This window comes from Callionymus lyra, chromosome 6 (assembly GCF_982586985.1).
Source record: "Callionymus lyra chromosome 6, fCalLyr1.hap1.1, whole genome shotgun sequence".
In the NCBI taxonomy this organism is placed as follows: Eukaryota; Metazoa; Chordata; class Actinopteri; order Syngnathiformes; family Callionymidae; genus Callionymus; species Callionymus lyra.
The window spans coordinates 1,279,859-1,301,534 of record NC_141823.1 but is presented as its reverse complement, the minus strand read 5'-3'; the positions used below and the strand labels follow the sequence as shown (position 1 = coordinate 1,301,534).

At 47.7% G+C, this 21,676-nt stretch overlaps 1 protein-coding gene across 5 annotated transcripts in view; it reads right to left on the bottom strand.

The window, feature by feature from the left end:
* Positions 1-21,676, bottom strand: part of akap13a (A-kinase anchoring protein 13a) — a 116,138-nt gene that overhangs the window by 49,559 nt on the left and 44,903 nt on the right. For all 5 annotated transcript variants that reach the window (XM_087792995.1, XM_087792997.1, XM_087792998.1 and 2 more), the window contains exons 8-10: positions 17,210-18,263; positions 11,783-11,856; positions 2,050-2,098 (exon numbers count right to left, since the gene is read on the bottom strand). In XM_087792995.1, coding sequence (XP_087649121.1) covers positions 2,050-2,098; positions 11,783-11,856; positions 17,210-18,263 — 1,177 coding nt within the window. The remainder of the gene's footprint in view (positions 1-2,049; positions 2,099-11,782; positions 11,857-17,209; positions 18,264-21,676) is intronic.

Here is a 21,676-nt window from a genome sequence, read left to right as displayed (position 1 = left end):
TTTGAGTTTAGTTTCAGTTTAGCTTCAGTTTAGTTTGAGTTTAGCTTCAGTTTAGCTTCAGTTTAGCTTCAGTTTAGTTTGAGTTTAGCTTCAGTTTAGTGTCAGTTTAGTTTCAGTTTAGCTTCAGTTTAGTTTGAGTTTAGTTTGAGTTTAGTTTGAGTTTAGCTTCAGTTTAGTTTGAGTTTAGCTTCAGTTTAGCTACAGTTTAGCTTCAGTTTAGCTTCAGTTTATCCAGAGTTTATCTTCAGTTTAGTTTGAGTTTATCTTCAGTTTATCTTCAGTTTGGCTTCAGTTCATCTTTAGTTTGGCTTCAGTTTAGTTTGAGTTTATCTTCAGTTTATTTTCGGTTTAGTTTGAGTTTAGCTTTAGTTTAGCTTCAGTTTAGCTTCAGTTTAGTTTGAGTTTAGCTTCAGTTTAGTTTCAGTGCAGTTTCAGTTTAGCTTCAGTTTAGCTTCAGTTTAGTTTCAGTTTAGCTTCAGTTTAGCTTCAGTTTAGTTTGAGTTTATCTTCAGTTTATCTTCAGTTTATCTTCAGTTTATCTTCAGTTTATCTTCAGTTTGGCTTCAGTTTAGTTTGAGTTTATCTTCAGTTTAGTTTGAGTTTATCTTCAGTTTATCTTCAGTTTATCTTCAGTTTAGTTTGAGTTTAGCTTCAGTTTAGCTTCAGTTTAGTTTGAGTTTAGCTTCAGTTTAGTTTGAGTTTATCTTGAGTTTATCTTGAGTTTATCTTGAGTTTATCTTCAGTTTAGTTTGAGTTTAGTTTGAGTTTAGCTTCAGTTTAGCTTCAGTTTAGTTTGAGTTTAGCTTCAGTTTAGCTTCAGTTTAGCTTCAGTTTAGTGTCAGTTTAGTTTCAGTTTAGCTTCAGTTTAGTTTGAGTTTAGCTTCAGTTTAGTTTGAGTTTAGCTTCAGTTTAGCTACAGTTTAGCTTCAGTTTAGCTTCAGTTTATCCAGAGTTTATCTTCAGTTTAGTTTGAGTTTATCTTGAGTCTGGCTTCAGTTTAGTTTGAGTTTATCTTCAGTTTAGTTTGAGTTTATCTTGAGTTTATCTTGAGTTTATCTTCAGTTTAGTTTGAGTTTAGCTTCAGTTTAGCTTCAGTTTAGTTTGAGTTTAGCTTCAGTTTAGTTTGAGTTTATCTTGAGTTTATCTTGAGTTTATCTTGAGTTTATCTTGAGTTTAGTTTCAGTTTAGTTTCAGTTTAGCTTCAGTTTAGTTTGAGTTTAGCTTCAGTTTAGCTTCAGTTTAGTTTTAGTTTAGCTTCAGTTTAGCTTCAGTTTAGTTTGAGTTTAGTTTGAGTTTAGTTTGAGTTTAGCTTCAGTTTAGTTTGAGTTTAGCTTCAGTTTAGCTACAGTTTAGCTTCAGTTTATCCAGAGTTTATCTTCAGTTTAGCTACAGTTTAGCTTCAGTTTATCTTGAGTTTATCTTGAGTTTATCTTGAGTTTAGCTTCAGTTTAGTTTCAGTTTAGTTTCAGTTTAGTTTCAGTTTAGCTTCAGTTTAGTTTGAGTTTAGTTTGAGTTTAGCTTCAGTTTAGTTTGAGTTTAGCTTCAGTTTAGCTTCAGTTTAGCTACAGTTTAGCTTCAGTTTAGCTTCAGTTTATCCAGAGTTTATCTTCAGTTTAGTTTGAGTTTATCTTGAGTTTATCTTGAGTTTATATTGAGTTTATCTTGAGTTTATCTTTAGTTTAGCTTCAGTTTAGCTTCAGTTTAGCTTCAGGTTAGCATCAGTTTAGCTTCAGGTTAGCATCAGTTTAGCATCAGTTTAGCTCCAGTTTAGCATCATCAGCGTCACTAAGATGGAGGACGTTGAAGATGGAAAGTGTCCATCGATCCACACTCAAGTTTCTGGACCATTAAGTGCTCATCACACACGACATTCTCACACACTGCTCATTGGGACGCACTGGTGCACTCAACATAAGTGTGAGTCATCATCACTTGTGAACCATCCTCACACCCTCAGAGGTCAGAGGTCAACCCTCACAGGTGTGTTGCCCTCTGACCTCTGGGGAGCGTGACCTCACTTCCTGGTGTGTGTGAGAAGAAAGCACTGACCTGAGATCTGGGAGACGAGAGGATGAAGCAGCGACGACTCTCTCTGGATCTGAACACAAACAGGAAGTCAAGCACAGCAGCATGTGACCGTCACACACTGATGATGTCATCACCCAGAGCAGCTGAGGACAGAAGAGCCACACTGTATGTACACACACATACACACACACGTACACACGTGTACACACACACACACACACACATACAAACGTACACACACACGTACAAACACACGTACACACACACACACACACACACACACAAACGTACACACGTGTACACACACACCCCCACAAACGTACACACGTGTACACACACACACACACACACACACACACACACACACACACACAGACACACACACACACACACACACACACAAACGTACACACACACACACACACACACACAAACGTACACACGTGTACACACACACCCCCACAAACGTACACACGTGTACACACACACACACACACACACACACACACACACACACACACACACACACACACACACACACACACACACACACACACACACACACACAAACATACACACACAAACGTACACACACACACACACACACACACACACAAACATACACACACACACACACACACACACACACACACACACACAGATTCAAAGTTTTTATCGTCCTGTGACTCAACGATGATGTCACTATTAATAGACTTCCTGTCACATGACCTCAGTCTGAACATACTTCTTCATCACTCCTTCATCTTCCTCTTCATCACTCATTCATCTTCATCACTCCTTCCTCTTCATCACTCCTTCATCTTCATCACTCCTTCATCTTCATCAGTCCTTCATCTTCATCAGTCCTTCATCATCACTCCTTCATCACTCCTTCATCTTCCTCTTCATCACTCCTTCCTCTTCATCACTCCTTCCTCTTCATCACTCCTTCATCATCACTCCTTCATCTTCATCACTCCTTCATCACTCCTTCATCATCACTCCTTCATCTTCATCACTCCTTCATCACTCCTTCCTCTTCATCGCTCCTTCCTCTTCATCACTCCTTCATCATCACTCCTTCATCTTCATCACTCCTTCATCTTCATCACTCCTTCCTCTTCATCACTCCTTCCTCTTCATCACTCCTTCATCACTCCTTCCTCTTCATCACTCCTTCATCTTCATCACTCCTTCATCACTCCTTCATCATCACTCCTTCATCACTCCTTCATCATCACTCCTTCATCACTCCTTCATCTTCATCACTCCTTCATCTTCATCACTCCTTCATCATCACTCCTTCATCACTCCTTCATCTTACTCTTCATCACTCCTTCCTCTTCATCACTCCTTCATCATCACTCCTTCATCTTCATCACTCCTTCATCACTCCTTCTTCTTCATCACTCCTTCCTCTTCATCACTCCTTCATCATCACTCCTTCATCACTCCTTCACCTTCATCTTCATCACTCCTTCATCACTCCTTCATCATCACTCCTTCATCTTCATCACTCCTTCCTCTTCATCACTCCTTCCTCTTCCTCACTCCTTCATCTTCCTCACTCCTTCATCTTCATCACTCCTTCATCACTCCTTCATCACTCCTTCCTCTTCATCACTCCTTCATCATCACTCCTTCATCACTCCTTCATCTTCATCACTCCTTCCTCTTCATCACTCCTTCCTCTTCATCACTCCTTCATCATCACTCCTTCATCACTCCTTCATCTTCATCACTCCTTCCTCTTCATCACTCCTTCATCACTCCTTCATCTTCATCACTCCTTCATCTTCATCACTCCTTCATCATCACTCCTTCATCACTCCTTCATCTTCATCACTCCTTCCTCTTCATCACTCCTTCATCACTCCTTCCTCTTCATCACTCCTTCATCACTCCTTCATCTTCATCACTCCTTCATCATCACTCCTTCATCTTCCTCTCGTGTTGAAGCTCAAATATTATTCACATGTTCAACAACAACAACCTTGTCTGAGCTGCATAAGGATCTGGACGATCCAGACGTAACAAGCGTTCTCAGAGAATACAGTGATGAACCAGTTGTTTTAACAGCTTCTCCTTCTTCTCCTCCTCTTTCTCCTCCTCCTCCTCTTCCTCCCCCTCTTCCTCCTCCTCCTCTTTCTCCTTCTCCTGCTCCTCCTCCTCCTCCTCTTTCTCCTTCTCCTGCTCCTCCTGCTCCTCCTCCTCCTCCTCTTTCTCCTTCTCCTGCTCCTCCTCCTCCTCTTTCTCCTTCTCCTGCTCCTCCTCCTCCTCCTCTTTCTCCTTCTCCTGCTCCTCCTGCTCCTCCTCCTCCTCCTCTTTCTCCTTCTCCTGCTCCTCCTTCTCCTCCTCCTCCTCCTCCTCCTCCTCTTCACTAGTTTGTAACTACAGTTTCCAGACAGTGCAGCAGCATCTGTGACACATTAAGCTTCACCACAAACTAACCAGTGTGTGCAGAACTACAATCTTCTCTGTCGAGACCATAATGACCACACAACCTCATCAACACACAACCTCATGTGTGAAGACTCACAACAGCTGCAGCTCTTACACACTCGCCATGACTACTACAGCAACACAACAACACTGACACCTACAGCAACACAACAACACTGAACTACAGCAACACAACAACACTGACACCTACAGCAACACAACAACACTGAACTACAGCAACACAACAACGCTGACACCTACAGCAACACAACAACAACACTGACACCTACAGCAACACAACAACAACACTGACACCTACAGCAACACAACAACACTGAACTACAGCAACACAACAACGCTGACACCTACAGCAACACAACAACAACACTGACACCTACAGCAACACAATAATACTGAACTACAGCAACACAACAGCACTGACACCTACAGCAACACAACAACAACAACACTGACACCTAACAGCAACACAACAACAACACTGACACCTACAGCAACACAACAACACTGAACTACAGCAACACAACAACGCTGACACCTACAGCAACACAACAACAACACTGACACCTACAGCAACACAACAACACTGAACTACAGCAACACAACAACGCTGACATTTACAGCAACACAACAACAACAACACTGACACCTAACAGCAACACAACAACAACACTGACACCTACAGCAACACAACAACACTGAACTACAGCAACACAACAACACTGACACCTACAGCAACACAACAACAACACTGACACCTACAGCAACACAACAACACTGACAGCAACACAACAACACTGACACCTACAGCAACACAACAACGCTGACACCTACAGCAACACAACAACAACGCTGACACCTACAGCAACACAATAACGCTGACACCTACAGCAACACAACAACACTGACACCTACAGCAACACAACAACACTGACACCTACAGCAACACAACAACACTGACAGCAACAAAACAACAACACTGACACCTACAGCAACACAACAACAACGCTGATACCTACAGCAACACAACAACACTGACACCTACAGCAACACAACAACAACACTGACACCTACAGCAACACAACAACAACACTGACACCTACAGCAACACAACAACACTGACAGCAACAAAACAACAACACTGACACCTACAGCAACACAACAACAACAACACTGACACCTACAGCAACACAACAACGCTGACACCTACAGCAACACAACAACGCTGACACCTACAGCAACACAACAACACTGAACTACAGCAACACAACAACGCTGACACCTACAGCAACACAACAACACTGAACTACAGCAACACAACAACGCTGACACCTACAGCAACACAACAACACTGAACTACAGCAACACAACAACGCTGACACCTACAGCAACACAACAACAACGCTGACACCTACAGCAACACAACAACGCTGACACCTACAGCAAGACAACAACGCTGACACCTACAGCAACACAACAACACTGAACTACAGCAACACAACAACGCTGACACCTACAGCAACACAACAACACTGAACTACAGCAACACAACAACGCTGACACACTCCTCCACTGAGCACTTGACAGAAAGATGGACACGCCTCCTCCTGAGGTTCGACCAATCATCAGGTCCGATCGGGTTCAGGTTCCATCTGTCAAGACTCCCAACAGTGACCCACCTTGATCAGAACCACGTCCAGCGCCCTCTCCTGGCGAGAACACAGACTGTAGCTCTGTCTGTGGCGCTCGTACATGTTCAGAGTCCAGAGTTCAGCAGAACGTCAGGAGGAGATGCAGCTCACGGCTCTCCTCCTCTTTCTCCTCCTCTCTCTCCTCCTCTTTCTCCTCCTCTTCCTCCTCCTCTTTCTCCTCCTCTCTCTCCTCCTCTTTCTCCTCTTTCTCCTCCTCTTCCTCCTCCCCTTCCTCCTCCTCTCTCTCCTCCTCTTTCTCCTCCTCTTCCTCCTACCCTTCCTCCTCCTCTTTCTCCTCCTCTTTCGCCTTCTCCTGCTCCTCCTATTATTTCTCCTCCTCTTTCTCCTCTTTCTCCTCCCCTTCCTCCTCCTCTTTCTCCTCCTCTTTCTCCTTCTCCTGCTCCTCCTATTATTTCTCCTCCTCTTTCTCCTCTTTCTCCTCCCCTTCCTCCTCCTCTTTCTCCTCCTCTTTCTCCTTCTCCTGCTCCTCCTATTATTTCTCCTCCTCTTTCTCCTCCTCTTTCTCCTTCTCCTGCTCCTCCTATTATTTCTCCTCCTCTTTCTCCTCCCCTTCCTCCTCCTCTTTCTCCTCCTCTTTCTCCTTCTCCTGCTCCTCCTATTATTTCTCCTCCTCTTCCTCCTCCTCTTCCTCCTCCTCTTTCTCCTCTTTCACTGTGGGAACTCCTGCTACTCTTGCGTCACTTTGTCTCCCTCTAGTGGCTGAACTTTGAACCTTTAATCTGATCCAATCAACTGTTGAGTTTCAGGTCAAGAACCTTCAGTGGAAACATCAACACAACCTTCAAGAGAAGCTACAAGTCAGTCACTCGTGGATGAAACACACACACACACACACACGCACGCACACACACGCACGCGCACACACACACACACGCACACACACGCACGCACAGACACACACACAGACACACACACACACACACACGCACGCACAGACACACACACAGACACACACACACACACACACACTCCCTGCTTCTTCAAATATTTGCAGCACACACACACACACACAGATGACGTCGACACTCAAGTGTGAGAAACAGCCGCTCAGGGAACTTTTAGAAACACAACGTCTCATGTTTCAAAGGTTAAAGGTTAAAGCTGTTAAAACCTAGAATCCAACGATACTCTAGCGACCTCTTGTGGTTTGTTTGTATTGTAACTTTTTTTCTACACATTTTTTCAGCAGTTCTTCATCTCCCTCCAGCTCAAGTACACAAAGATAAAATACACAAAACTTCAAATGTGTGTCATGATGTACTTGAACTACATGAGACTGTGAACTAGCGCCCTCTGCTGGTGGAGCCGCAGCTGCTGGTGAACTTCTCAACCACAGCCAGGAATACACTCAAGAATGTGTGTGTGTCAGCAACAGTCACACACTCGTCAGCACAAACCAACAAGAACATTCCAGCACAAACACACACGTCCTCCTGGACGTCAACACACGTTCGATAAACACCACAAAACTGCTGCAGTCACACATTTTTCATGAAATAAAGTTTCACGTCAATCATCGTCGACTCTGGAGAATTTAAATCAGTGAGAAATAAAGATTCTCTCGTGTCGTGTCTTCACTGAATCAACATCTGAAGAACATGACCCTGGTGAGAGGATGGAGGCACCAGGGAAGGAGGGATGGAGATAGAAGGATGGATGGAGGCACCAGGGAAGGAGGGATGGAGATAGAAGGATGGATGGAGGCACGAGGGAAGGAGGGATGGAGATAGAAGGATGGATGGAGGCACCAGGGAAGGAGGGATGGAGATAGAAGGATGGATGGAGGCACGAGGGAAGGAGGGATGGAGATAGAAGGATGGATGGAGGCACGAGGGAAGGAGGGATGGAGATAGAAGGATGGATGGAGGCACGAGGGAAGGAGGGATGAGTGAAGATAGAAGGATGGATGGAGGCACGAGGGAAGGAGGGATGAAGATAGAAGGATGGATGGAGGCACGAGGGAAGGAGGGATTGAGTGAAGATAGAAGGATGGATGGAGGCATGAGGGAAGGAGGGATGAGTGAAGATAGAAGGATGGATGGAGGCATGAGGGAAGAAGGGATGAGTGAAGATAGAAGGATGGATGGAGGCACGAGGGAAGGAGGGATGAGTGAAGATAGAAGGATGGATGGAGGCACGAGGGAAGGAGGGATGAGTGAAGATAGAAGGATGGATGGAGGCACGAGGGAAGGAGGGATGGAGATAGAAGGATGGATGGAGGCACGAGGGAAGGAGGGATGAGTGAAGATAGAAGGATGGATGGAGGCACCAGGGAAGGAGGGATGGAGATAGAAGGATGGATGGAGGCACCAGGGAAGGAGGGATGGAGATAGAAGGATGGATGGAGGCACGAGGGAAGGAGGGATGGAGATAGAAGGATGGATGGAGGCACCAGGGAAGGAGGGATGGAGATAGAAGGATGGATGGAGGCACGAGGGAAGGAGGGATGGAGATAGAAGGATGGATGGAGGCACGAGGGAAGGAGGGATGGAGATAGAAGGATGGATGGAGGCACGAGGGAAGGAGGGATGAGTGAAGATAGAAGGATGGATGGAGGCACGAGGGAAGGAGGGATGAAGATAGAAGGATGGATGGAGGCACGAGGGAAGGAGGGATTGAGTGAAGATAGAAGGATGGATGGAGGCATGAGGGAAGGAGGGATGAGTGAAGATAGAAGGATGGATGGAGGCATGAGGGAAGAAGGGATGAGTGAAGATAGAAGGATGGATGGAGGCACGAGGGAAGGAGGGATGAGTGAAGATAGAAGGATGGATGGAGGCACGAGGGAAGGAGGGATGAGTGAAGATAGAAGGATGGATGGAGGCACGAGGGAAGGAGGGATGGAGATAGAAGGATGGATGGAGGCACGAGGGAAGGAGGGATGAGTGAAGATAGAAGGATGGATGGAGGCACCAGGGAAGGAGGGATGGAGATAGAAGGATGGATGGAGGCACGAGGGAAGGAGGGATGGAGATAGAAGGATGGATGTAGGCACGAGGGAAGGAGGGATGAGTGAAGATAGAAGGATGGATGGAGGCACGAGGGAAGGAGGGATGGAGTGAAGATAGAAGGATGGATGGAGGCATGAGGGAAGGAGGGATGAGTGAAGATAGAAGGATGGATGGAGGCACGAGGGAAGGAGGGATGAAGATAGGAGGATGATGATGAGGCATGAGGAAAGGAGGGATGAAGATAGAAGGATGGATGGAGGCACGAGGGAAGGAGGGATGAAGATAGAAGGATGGAGGCACGAGGGAAGGAGGGATGGAGTGAAGATAGAAGGATGGATGGAGGCACGAGGGAAGGAGGGATGGAGTGAAGATAGAAGGATGGATGAAGGCACGAGGGAAGGAAGGATTAGTGAAGAAAGAAGGATGGATGGAGGCACGAGGGAAGAGGGGATGGAGTGAAGATAGAAGGATGGATGGAGGCACAAGGGAAGGAGGGATGAGTGAAGATAGAAGGATGGATGGAGACATGAGGGAAGGAGGGATGAGTGAAGATAGAAGGATGGATGGAGGCACGAGGGAAGGAGGGATGAGTGAAGATAGAAGGATGGATGGAGGCACGAGGGAAGGAGGGATGAGTGAAGATAGAAGGATGGATGGAGGCATGAGGGAAGAAGGGATGGAGTGAAGATAGAAGGATGGATGGAGGCACGAGGGAAGAAGGGATGGAGTGAAGATAGAAGGATGGATGGAGGCACGACAGGAGGAAGGACAGAAGGAAGGACAGGAGGAAGGACAGAAGGAAGGACAGAAGGAAGGACAGGAGGAAGGACAGGAGGAAGGACAGAAGGAAGGACAGAAGGAAGGACAGGAGGAAGGACAGAAGGAAGGACAGAAGGAAGGACAGAAGGAAGGAGAGAAGGAAGGACAGAAGGAAGGACAGGAGGAAGGACAGGAGGAAGGACAGGAGGAAGGACAGGAGGAAGGACAGAAGGAAGGACAGAAGGAAGGACAGAAGGAAGGACAGGAGGAAGGACAGGAGGAAGGACAGAAGGAAGGACAGGAGGAAGGACAGAAGGAAGGACAGAAGGAAGGACAGGAGGAAGGACAAAAGGAAGGACAGAAGGAAGGACAGGAGGAAGGACAAAAGGAAGGACAGGAGGAAGGACAGAAGGAAGGACAGGAGGAAGGACAAAAGGAAGAACAGGAGGAAGGACAGAAGGAAGGACAGGAGGAAGGACAGGAGGAAGGACACAGAAGGAAGGACAATAGGAAGGACAGGAGGAAGGACAGAAGGAAGGACAGAAGGAAGGACAGGAGGAAGGACAGAAGGAAGGACAGGAGGAAGGACAGGAGGAAGGACACAGAAGGAAGGACAATAGGAAGGACAGGAGGAAGGACAGAAGGAAGGACAGAAGGAAGGACAGGAGGAAGGACAGAAGGAAGGACAGGAGGAAGGACAGAAGGAAGGACAGAAGGAAGGACAGGAGGAAGGACAAAAGGAAGGACAGGAGGAAGGACAGAAGGAAGGACAGGAGGAAGGACAGGAGGAAGGACACAGAAGGAAGGACAATAGGAAGGACAGGAGGAAGGACAGAAGGAAGGACAGAAGGAAGGACAGGAGGAAGGACAGAAGGAAGGACAGGAGGAAGGACAGAAGGAAGGACAGGAGGAAGGACAAAGGGAAGGACAGGAGGAAGGACAGAAGGAAGGACAGGAGGAAGGACACAGAAGGAAGGACAATAGGAAGGACAGGAGGAAGGACAGAAGGAAGGACAGATGGAAGGACAGGAGGAAGGACAGAAGGAAGGACAGGAGGAAGGACAGAAGGAAGGACAGAAGGAAGGACAGAAGGAAGGACAGGAGGAAGGACAGAAGGAAGGACAGAAGGAAGGACAGAAGGAAGGACAGGAGGAAGGACAGAAGGAAGGACAGAAGGAAGGACAGGAGGAAGGACAGAAGGAAGGACAGGAGGAAGGACAGAAGGAAGGACAGAAGGAAGGACAGAAGGAAGGACAGAAGGAAGGACAGGAGGAAGGACAGAAGGAAGGACAAAAGGAAGGACAGGAGGAAGGACAGGAGGAAGGACAGAAGGAAGGACAGAAGGAAGGACAGGAGGAAGGACAGAAGGAAGTACAGAAGGAAGGACAGAAGGAAGGACAGAAGGAAGGACAGGAGGAAGGACAAAAGGAAGGACAGGAGGAAGGACAGGAGGAAGGACAGAAGGAAGGACAGAAGGAAGGACAGGAGGAAGGACAGAAGGAAGTACAGAAGGAAGGACAGAAGGAAGGACAGAAGGAAGGACAGGAGGAAGTACAGAAGGAAGGACAGAAGGAAGGACAGGAGGAAGGACAGAAGGAAGGACAGAAGGAAGGACAGGAGGAAGGACAGAAGGAAGGACAGGAGGAAGGACAGAAGGAAGGACAGAAGGAAGGACAGGAGGAAGGACAGAAGGAAGGACAGAAGGAAGGACAGAAGGAAGGACAGAAGGAAGGACAGAAGGAAGGACAGAAGGAAGGACAGATGATGAATGTAAAGTCCCTCCATCTCTCCAGATGTGTTGACATAGAAAGTTGAGAATCTTCCAGAAGCTTCTTCACAGGAGAACAATCCTGTGACTGCAGAAACTCTTACCGTGGAGCAGATCTGGTCCTGGTCCTGGTCCTGGTCCTGGTCCTGGTCCTGGTCCTGGTACTGCTGTAGTCCTCCTGCACACAAGACATTCCATCAGTGTTGGACACGTGTGTCGTCACAGGATCATGTTTTTATAAGACACGTTCAAGACCTGGATCTACGACCAGAAGGTCCGAGAACAGAGTGAAGGTCTGAGAACAGAGAGAAGGTCTGAGAACAACCTCAGAGTGAAGGTCTGGGAACAGAGAGAAGGTCTGAGAACAACCTCAGAGTGAAGGTCTGGGAACAGAGAGAAGGTCTGAGAACAACCTCAGAGTGAAGGTCTGGGAACAGAGAGAAGGTCTGAGAACAACCTCAGAGTGAAGGTCTGGGAACAGAGAGAAGGTCTGAGAACAACCTCAGAGTGAAGGTCTGAGAACAACATCAGAGAGAAGGTCTGAGAACAGAGAGAAGGTCTGAGAACAACCTCAGAGTGAAGGTCTGGGAACAGAGAGAAGGTCTGAGAACAACCTCAGAGTGAAGGTCTGAGAACAACATCAGAGAGAAGGTCTGAGAACAGAGAGAAGATCTGAGAACAGAGAGAAGGTCTGAGAACAACATCAGAGTGAAGGTCTGAGAACAACCTCAGAGAGAAGGTCTGAGAACAACCTCAGAGAGAAGGTCTGAGAACAACATCAGAGAGAAGGTCTGAGAACAACATCAGAGAGAAGGTCTGAGAACAACATCAGAGAGAAGGTCTGAGAACAGAGAGAAGATCTGAGAACAGAGAGAAGGTCTGAGAACAACATCAGAGTGAAGGTCTGAGAACAACCTCAGAGAGAAGGTCTGAGAACAACATCAGAGAGAAGGTCTGAGAACAACATCAGAGTGAAGGTCTGAGAACAACCTCAGAGAGAAGGTCTGAGAACAACCTCAGAGAGAAGGTCTGAGAACAACATCAGAGTGAAGGTCTGAGAACAGAGTGAAGGTCTGAGAACAACCTCAGAGAGAAGGTCTGAGAACAGAGTGAAGGTCTGAGAACAGGGAGAAGGTCTGAGAACAGAGTGAAGGTCTGAGAACAGAGAGAAGGTCTGAGAACAGAGAGAAGGTCTGAGAACAGAGAGAAGGTCTGAGAACAGAGTGAAGGTCTGAGAACAGAGAGAAGGTCTGAGAACAGAGAGAAGGTCTGAGAACAGAGTGAAGGTCTGAGAACAACCTCAGAGAGAAGGTCTGAGAACAGAGTGAAGGTCTGAGAACAACATCAGAGAGAAGGTCTGAGAACAACCTCAGAGAGAAGGTCTGAGAACAACATCAGAGTGAAGGTCTGAGAACAGAGTGAAGGTCTGAGAACAGAGAGAAGGTCTGAGAACAACCTCAGAGTGAAGGTCTGAGAACAGAGAGAAGGTCTGAGAACAGAGAGAAGGTCTGAGAACAGAGAGAAGGTCTGAGAACAGAGTGAAGGTCTGAGAACAGAGTGAAGGTCTGAGAACAGGGAGAAGGTCTGAGAACAGAGTGAAGGTCTGAGAACAGAGTGAAGGTCTGAGAACAGGGAGAAGGTCTGAGAACAGAGAGAAGGTCTGAGAACAGAGTGAAGGTCTGAGAACAGAGTGAAGGTCTGAGAACAGGGAGAAGGTCTGAGAACAGAGAGAAGGTCTGAGAACAGAGTGAAGGTCTGAGAACAGGGAGAAGGTCTGAGAACAGGGAGAAGGTCTTCACGCTGGACCTGGTCCACGAAAATACTGACTCTAGCTCTGAAGTGAAGGCATCAAGTGTCAGGACCACAGATGTTGACGATCACATGATCACATGATCACATGATCACATGATGCGTTCACAGACTCTTGGAAACATCTAGTAATTGACGCAGCAACAGGTGAGAGAACGCTGTGTGTTTGTTGTGTGTTTGTTGTGTGTTTGTTGTGTGTATGTTGTGTGTTTGTTGTGTGTATGTTGTGTGTTTGTTGTGTGTATGTTGTGTGTTTGTTGTGTGTATGTTGTGTGTTTGTTGTGTGTTTGTTGTGCATTTATTGTGTGTATGTTGTGTGTTTGTTGTGTGTTTGTTGTGTGTGTGTTTGTTGTGCATTTGTTGTGTGTTTGTTGTGTGTATGTTGTGTGTTTGTTGTGTGTTTGTTGTGTGTATGTTGTGTGTTTGTTGTGTGTTTGTTGTGCATTTGTTGTGTGTATGTTGTGCGTTTGTTGTGTGTTTGTTGTGCGTTTGTTGTGCGTTTGTTGTGCTTTTGTCAACTTGATCTTCTCGTGAGGTTTAACGACACAAACATGCTAGTGATGCTAAGCTAACAACGTTTGTCATGACTTTCATAGTGTTGTGTAACGAGAGGAACAAGAGTGTTGACCCCGTGTTGACCTGTGTTGACCCCGTGTTGACCCCGTGTTGACCCCGTGTTGACCTGTGTTGACCCCATGTTGACCTGTGTTGACCCCGTGTTGACCTGTGTTGACCCCGTGTTGACCCCGTGTTGACCCCGTGTTGACCTGTGTTGACCCCATGTTGACCTGTGTTGACCCCGTGTTGACCCCGTGTTGACCTGTGTTGACCTGTGTTGACCCCATGTTGACCTGTGTTGACCCCGTGTTGACCTGTGTTGACCCCGTGTTGACCTGTGTTGATGATAAAATCAAACATATGATCGTCTTCAACTAACATTCCTGTAACATTAAACCATGAGTGAGAGTTTGAAACTTTAATGTTTGTTTTTTTACTCAATCTTTGTTTGTCATGAAATCATGAAACAAATGTTCACGTCACCTTCGATCGTTTGCTCTGGTCTGACTGTGTTCAACCTTCGATCGTTTGCTCTGGTCTGACCGTGTTGAACCTTCGATCGTTTGCTCTGGTCTGACCGTGTTGAACCTTCGATCGTTTGCTCTGGTCTGACCGTGTTGAACCTTCGATCGTTTGCTCTGGTCTGACCGTGTTGAACCTTCGATCGTTTGCTCTGGTCTGACCGTGTTGAACCTTCGATCGTTTGCTCTGGTCTGACCGTGTTCAACCTTCGATCGTTTGCTCTGGTCTGACCGTGTTGAACCTTCGATCGTTTGCTCTGGTCTGACCGTGTTGAACCTTCGATCGTTTGCTCTGGTCTGACCGTGTTGAACCTTCGATCGTTTGCTCTGGTCTGACTGTGTTGAACCTTCGATCGTTTGCTCTGGTCTGACCGTGTTGAACCTTCGATCGTTTGCTCTGGTCTGACCGTGTTGAACCTTCGATCGTTTGCTCTGGTCTGACCGTGTTGAACCTTCGATCGTTTGCTCTGGTCTGACCGTGTTCAACCTTCGATCGTTTGCTCTGGTCTGACCGTGTTGAACCTTCGATCGTTTGCTCTGGTCTGACCGTGTTGAATCTTCGATCGTTTGCTCTGGTCTGACCGTGTTGAACCTTCGATCGTTTGCTCTGGTCTGACCGTGTTCAACCTTCGATCGTTTGCTCTGGTCTGACCGTGTTGAACCATCGATCGTTTGCTCTGGTCTGACCGTGTTGAACCTTCGATCGTTTGCTCTGGTCTGACCGTGTTGAACCTTCGATCGTTTGCTCTGGTCTGACCGTGTTGAACCTTCGATCGTTTGCTCTGGTCTGACCGTGTTGAACCTTCGATCGTTTGCTCTGGTCTGACCGTGTTGAACCTTCGATCGTTTGCTCTGGTCTGACCGTGTTGAACTTTCGATCGTTTGCTCTGGTCTGACCGTGTTGAACCTTCGATCGTTTGCTCTGGTCTGACCGTGTTGAACCTTCGATCGTTTGCTCTGGTCTGACCGTGTTGAACCTTCGATCGTTTGCTCTGGTCTGACCAGGTTGAACCTTCGATCGTTTGCTCTGGTCTGACCATGTTGAACCTTCGATCGTTTGCTCTGGTCTGACCGTGTTGAACCTTCGATCGTTTGCTCTGGTCTGACCGTGTTGAACCTTCGATCGTTTGCTCTGGTCTGACCGTGTTGAACCTTCGATCGTTTGCTCTGGTCTGACCGTGTTGAACTTTTGATTGTTTGCTCTGGTCTGACCGTGTTGAACCTTCGATCGTTTGCTCTGGTCTGACCAGGTTGAACCTTCGATCGTTTGCTCTGGTCTGACCATGTTGAACCTTCGATCGTTTGCTCTGGTCTGACCGTGTTGAACCTTCGATCGTTTGCTCTGGTCTGACCGTGTTGAACCATCGATCGTTTGCTCTGGTCTGACCGTGTTGAACTTTTGATCGTTTGCTCTGGTCTGACCGTGTTGAGCCTTCGATCGTTTGCTCTGGTCTGACCGTGTTGAACCTTCGATCGTTTGCTCTGGTCTGACCATGTTGAACCTTCGATCGTTTGCTCTGGTCTGACCGTGTTGAACCTTCGATCGTTTGCTCTGGTCTGACCGTGTTGAACCTTCGATCGTTTGCTCTGGTCTGACCGTGTTGAACCTTCGATCGTTTGCTCTGGTCTGACCGTGTTGAACTTTTGATTGTTTGCTCTGGTCTGACCGTGTTGAACCTTCGATCGTTTGCTCTGGTCTGACCAGGTTGAACCTTCGATCGTTTGCTCTGGTCTGACCATGTTGAACCTTCGATCGTTTGCTCTGGTCTGACCGTGTTGAACCTTCGATCGTTTGCTCTGGTCTGACCGTGTTGAACCATCGATCGTTTGCTCTGGTCTGACCGTGTTGAACTTTTGATCGTTTGCTCTGGTCTGACCGTGTTGAGCCTTCGATCGTTTGCTCTGGTCTGACCGTGTTGAACCTTCGATCGTTTGCTCTGGTCTGACATTGTTGAAGAGTCTGAAGATCATTAACTGAGTTAACTTTGACATCTGACCAGATAAGAGCTGTGACCTCATTGTGACCTCATCGTGACCTCATCGTGACCTCATCGTGACCTCATGAATACACCACTGAGAGGACCTCGAGAAGAGCTGAGCTAGAGGACCAGTCAGAATATAAATCATAGACTTTAATATTGTTTTATATTCGATTATAAAAACATTGATTTCAGAAAAAGTATTTATTAGATTAAAAATCTTTAAACTCTACGAGTAAAACTAATTGAATAACTTTCTAACTTCACTAAACAAATGAATGATTTGACTTTAACTTCTAAACCATCACGTGTTTTTCAAAAGGTTTTCTGACGACTCGTCAAGTTATTTATTCTCAACGTCAACATGTCGCAGTGGTCAGTGGTCAAGATCTGAGAAACTTAACACCAATGACCACGCCCACAATCTTCCTCCTCCAATCAGAGTCCAGTGGTCAGAGACGTTTAGCATGTTAGCATGTTAGCCTGTTAGCATGTTAGCATGGTCCGGTAAACAAGGGTCAGCTGACTCAACATAGACCAGGTGCAGGATCTTATTCACCGTGACTTCCCTGAAGGCAGCAGGAGGTCAAAGGTCAGTTTGACCGAGTCAACAACAACACAGGTCAACAGAGGTCAGTCGAGGAGGAGAACTCAGGTGACTCACCTGCCGATGACCTCTCCACGACCTCTGAAGCTCCTCCGGACGAGGACTCCTGCTCGTCCTCCGACACCGGTGGACCTGACCCGGACCGGCCCGGCTCACTCTCTGGTGCCGGGGTGCTGCAGGACACGTCCAGACTACTCTGGGGTGATCCAGGACCACTTCCTGTCCTCGGGGAGCTCATGTGCGATGGTTCTATTCCCACACCGTCCTGGTCCAAACCCGGGTCCTGGACCGCGTCCTCCAGAGAGGTCCGGTCCAGAGTCGGGAGGTAGATCTCCGTGGAGGAGCTGCCCAGCGAGCGGAAGCTTCCGTCGTCGTCCGAGACCTCCGGGCTCTGCTGACCCTCCACAGGTGGTCCAGGTCTCCCGTCAGGTCCCGCCTCCATGTGGCTCCCTGAAGGCTCCACCACTCCCGTGGAACCCTGAGTGTCGTTCCCAGAACCAGAGGCCAGTTCTGGACCCGAGCCTGCCTCGTAATCCCCACCAGCTGTTTCCTGGTTTTGTTCCAGACCGTGTTCTGGAGGTTCCCCCTGAGCGGGCCCTTCCATCAGGAGGAGGTCCGGACTCACGATGACATCACCGGGCTCTGTCAGAACGGGTCTGGGGTGTTGCCCGGGCAACGACTCAGGCCCGTCTGAAGAGGAGGACTGACCCATGACCCAGTCCTCTGCTGCTTCCTGCTCCGATAAGTCCAGGCCCGGTGTTTCCTGCCGTCCTTCCTGGACCAGAACCTCCGGTCTATCGGTTTCCTGGTGTTGATCCACTGGAGTGGACGGACCCGGCGGGACGAGCCCCCCCTCTACTGGGTCGGCTTCGCTCCCGTCACTGGAAACAGGTTCTGTTTCTTCTCTGTTTGAACTGAGACACACCCAGTCCTGAGGGGGGACCGGGCCATGATCCGGGGGGCTGGACTCCCAGCTCACACTCGCTTCTTCTCCTGGTACCGAGCTCTCCGCTGGACCAGAACCCTCACCAGAGCCCGGCTGCTGCTTCTCCACGCGGTCCAAACTCCGGGTGGCGCTGTGTCGACTCTCCCGGTCCAGAACCGAACCTCCCTGAACACAGAACTGAGTGAGTTCCTGTCAGAACCGCTCGGCCCGTCAGCAGACGTGTGCTGACTCAGGGAGTTCACCAGTTACACAAAGAAAGACAAACAAGAAAAGTGACGACAACTGAGGAAAACAAACCTTTGAGTCTCTGTGTGTGTGTGTATCTGTGTGTGTGTGTGTGTGTGTGTGTGTGTGTGTGTGCGTGTCTGTGTGTGTGTATGCGTGTGTGTGTGTGTGTGTGTGTGTTTTCTATGTAACTTTTTTGTGTTCTGAACCGTTTCCTTCAGTTTCTCATGTGTTCAGGTGTCAATGTTTGTTTGTTTCTATTACTTTTGTTTTCAAGATCCTTGTGTCTCAGTGTGTGTTTGTATCAATGTGTGTGTCTCAATGTGTGTGTCTCAGTGTGTGTGTCTCAATGTGTGTGTCTCAGTGTATGTGTCTCAGTGTGTGTTTGTATCAATGTGTGTGTCTCAGTGTGTGTGTCTCAATGTGTGTGTCTCAATGTGTGTGTCTCAGTGTGTGTGTCTCAGTGTGTGTGTCTCAGTGTGTGTGTCTCAATGTGTGTCTCAGTGTGTGTTTGTATCAATGTGTGTGTCTCAATGTGTGTGTCTCAGTGTGTGTGTCTCAGTGTGTGTGTCTCAGTGTGTGTTTGTATCAATGTGTGTGTCTCAATGTGTGTGTCTCAGTGTATGTGTCTCAGTGTGTGTGTCTCAGTGTGTGTGTCTCAGTGTATGTGTCTCAGTGTGTGTGTCTCAGTGTGTGTGTCTCAGTGTATGTGTCTCAGTGTGTGTGTCTCAGTGTGTGTGTCTCAGTGTGTGTGTCTCAGTGTATGTGTCTCAGTGTGTGTGTCTCAGTGTATGTGTCTCAGTGTGTGTGTCTCAGTGTATGTGTCTCAGTGTGTGTGTCTCAGTGTGTGTGTCTCAGTGTATGTGTCTCAGTGTGTGTGTCTCAGTGTGTGTGTCTCAGTGTATGTGTCTCAGTGTGTGTTTGTATCAATGTGTGTGTCTCAGTGTGTGTGTCTCAGTGTATGTGTCTCAGTGTGTGTGTCTCAGTGTATGTGTCTCAGTGTGTGTGTCTCAGTGTATGTGTCTCAGTGTGTGTTTGTATCAATGTGTGTGTCTCAGTGTGTGTGTCTCAGTGTATGTGTCTCAGTGTGTGTCTGTATCAATGTGTGTGTCTCAGTGTATGTGTCTCAGTGTGTGTGTCTCAGTGTGTGTGTCTCAGTGTGTGTGTCTCAGTGTATGTGTCTCAGTGTATGTCTGTATCAATGTGTGTGTCTCAGTGTATGTGTCTCAGTGTGTGTTTGTATCAATGTGTGTGTCTCAGTGTATGTGTCTCAGTGTGTGTGTCTCAGTGTATGTGTCTCAGTGTGTGTTTGTATCAATGTGTGTCTCAGTGTGTGTGTCTCAGTGTGTGTGTCTCAGTGTATGTGTCTCAGTGTATGTGTCTCAGTGTGTGTTTGTATCAATGTGTGTCTCAGTGTGTGTGTCTCAGTGTATGTGTCTCAGTGTATGTGTCTCAGTGTATGTGTCTCAGTGTGTGTGTCTCAGTGTGTGTGTCTCAGTGTATGTGTCTCAGTGTGTGTGTCTCAGTGTATGTGTCTCAGTGTGTGTGTCTCAGTGTGTGTGTCTCAGTGTGTGTGTCTCAGCGTGTGTGTTTCCATACGTGTGTCTCAGTGTGTGTGTCTCAGCGTGTGTGTCTCAGTGTGTGTGTCTCAGTGTATGTGTCTCAGTGTGTGTGTCTCAGCGTGTGTGTTTCCATACGTGTGTCTCAGTGTGTGTGTCTCAGTGTGTGTGTCTCAGCGTGTGTGTCTCAGTGTGTGTGTCTCAGTGTGTGTGTCTCAGTGTGTGTGTCTCAGTGTATGTGTCTCAGTGTATGTGTCTCAGTGTGTGTGTCTCAGTGTATGTGTCTCAGTGTATGTGTCTCAGTGTGTGTGCCTCAGCGTGTGTGTTTCCATACGTGTGTCTCAGTGTGTGTGTCTCAGCGTGTGTGTCTCAGTGTGTGTGTCTCAGTGTATGTGTCTCAGTGTGTGTCTCAGTGTATGTGTCTCAGTGTGTGTGTCTCAGCGTGTGTGTTTCCATACGTGTTTCTCAGTGTGTGTGTCTCAGTGTGTGTGTCTCAGTGAGGTGTGTGTTCAGTGAGGTGTGTGTGTCGGTGAGGTTTGTGTTCAGTGTGTGTGTCAGTGAGGTGTGTGTTCGGTGTGTGTGTCAGTAAGGTGTGTGTATCAGTGTGTGTGTCAGTGAGGTGTGTGTTCAGTGTGTGTGTCAGTAAGGTGTGTGTATCAGTGTGTGTGTCGGTGAGGTGTGTGTCCAGTGTGTGTGTCAGTGAGGTGTGTGTGTCAGTGGGTGTGTCAGTGAGGTGTGTGTTCAGTGTGTGTGTCAGTAAGGTGTGTGTATCAGTGTGTGTGTCAGTGAGGTGTGTGTGTCGTTGAGGTGTGTGTCCAGTGTGTGTGTCAGTGAGGTGTGTGTGTCAGTGGGTGTGTCAGTGAGGTGTGTGTATCAGTGTGTGTCAGTGAGGTGTGTGTATCAGTGTGTGTGTCAGTGAGGTGTGTGTATCAGTGTGTTTGTGTTTAGTGTGTGTGCATCTTTGTGTGTGTCAGTGAGGTGTGTGTTCAGTGTGTGTGTCGGTGAAGTGTGTATCAGAGTGTGTGTCAGTGAGGTGTGTGTATCAGTGTGTGTGTGTCGATGAGGTGTGTGTATCAGTGTGTGTTCAGTGTGTGTGTCAGTGAGGTGTGTGTGTCAGTGAGGTGTGTGTATCAGTGTGTGTGTCAGTGAGGTGTGTTTGTCAGTGAAGTGTGTGTATCAGTGTGTGTGTCAGTGAGGTGTTTGTATCAGTGTGTGTGTCAGTGAGGTGTGTGTGTCGGTGTGTGTCAGTGAGGTGTGTGTGTATCAGTGTGTGTGTTAGTGAGGTGTGTGTGTCAGTGAGGTGTGTGTGTCAGTGTGTTTCAGTGAGGTGTGTGTGTCAGTGAGGTGTGTGTGTCGGTGTGTGTCAGTGAGGTGTGTGTGTATCAGTGTGTGTGTTAGTGAGGTGTGTGTATCAGTGTGTGTGTCAGTGAGGTGTGTGTGTCGGTGTGTGTCAGTGAGGTGTGTGTATCAGTGTGTGTCAGTGAGGTGTGTGTATCAGTGTGTGTTAGTGAGGTGTGTGTGTCAGTGTGTTTCAGTGAGGTGTGTGTATCAGTGTGTGTTAGTGAGGTGTGTGTCAGTGAGGTGTGTGTGTCGGTGAGGTGTGTGTTCAGTGTGTGTGTCAGTGAGGTGTGTGTTCAGTGTGTGTGTCAGTAAGGTGTGTGTATCAGTGTGTGTGTCAGTGAGGTGTGTGTGTCTAGTGTGTGTGTCAGTGAGGTGTGTGTATCAGTGTGTGTGTCAGTGAGGTGTGTGTTCAGTGTGTGTGTCAGTGAGTTGTGTGTGTCAGTGAGGTGTGTG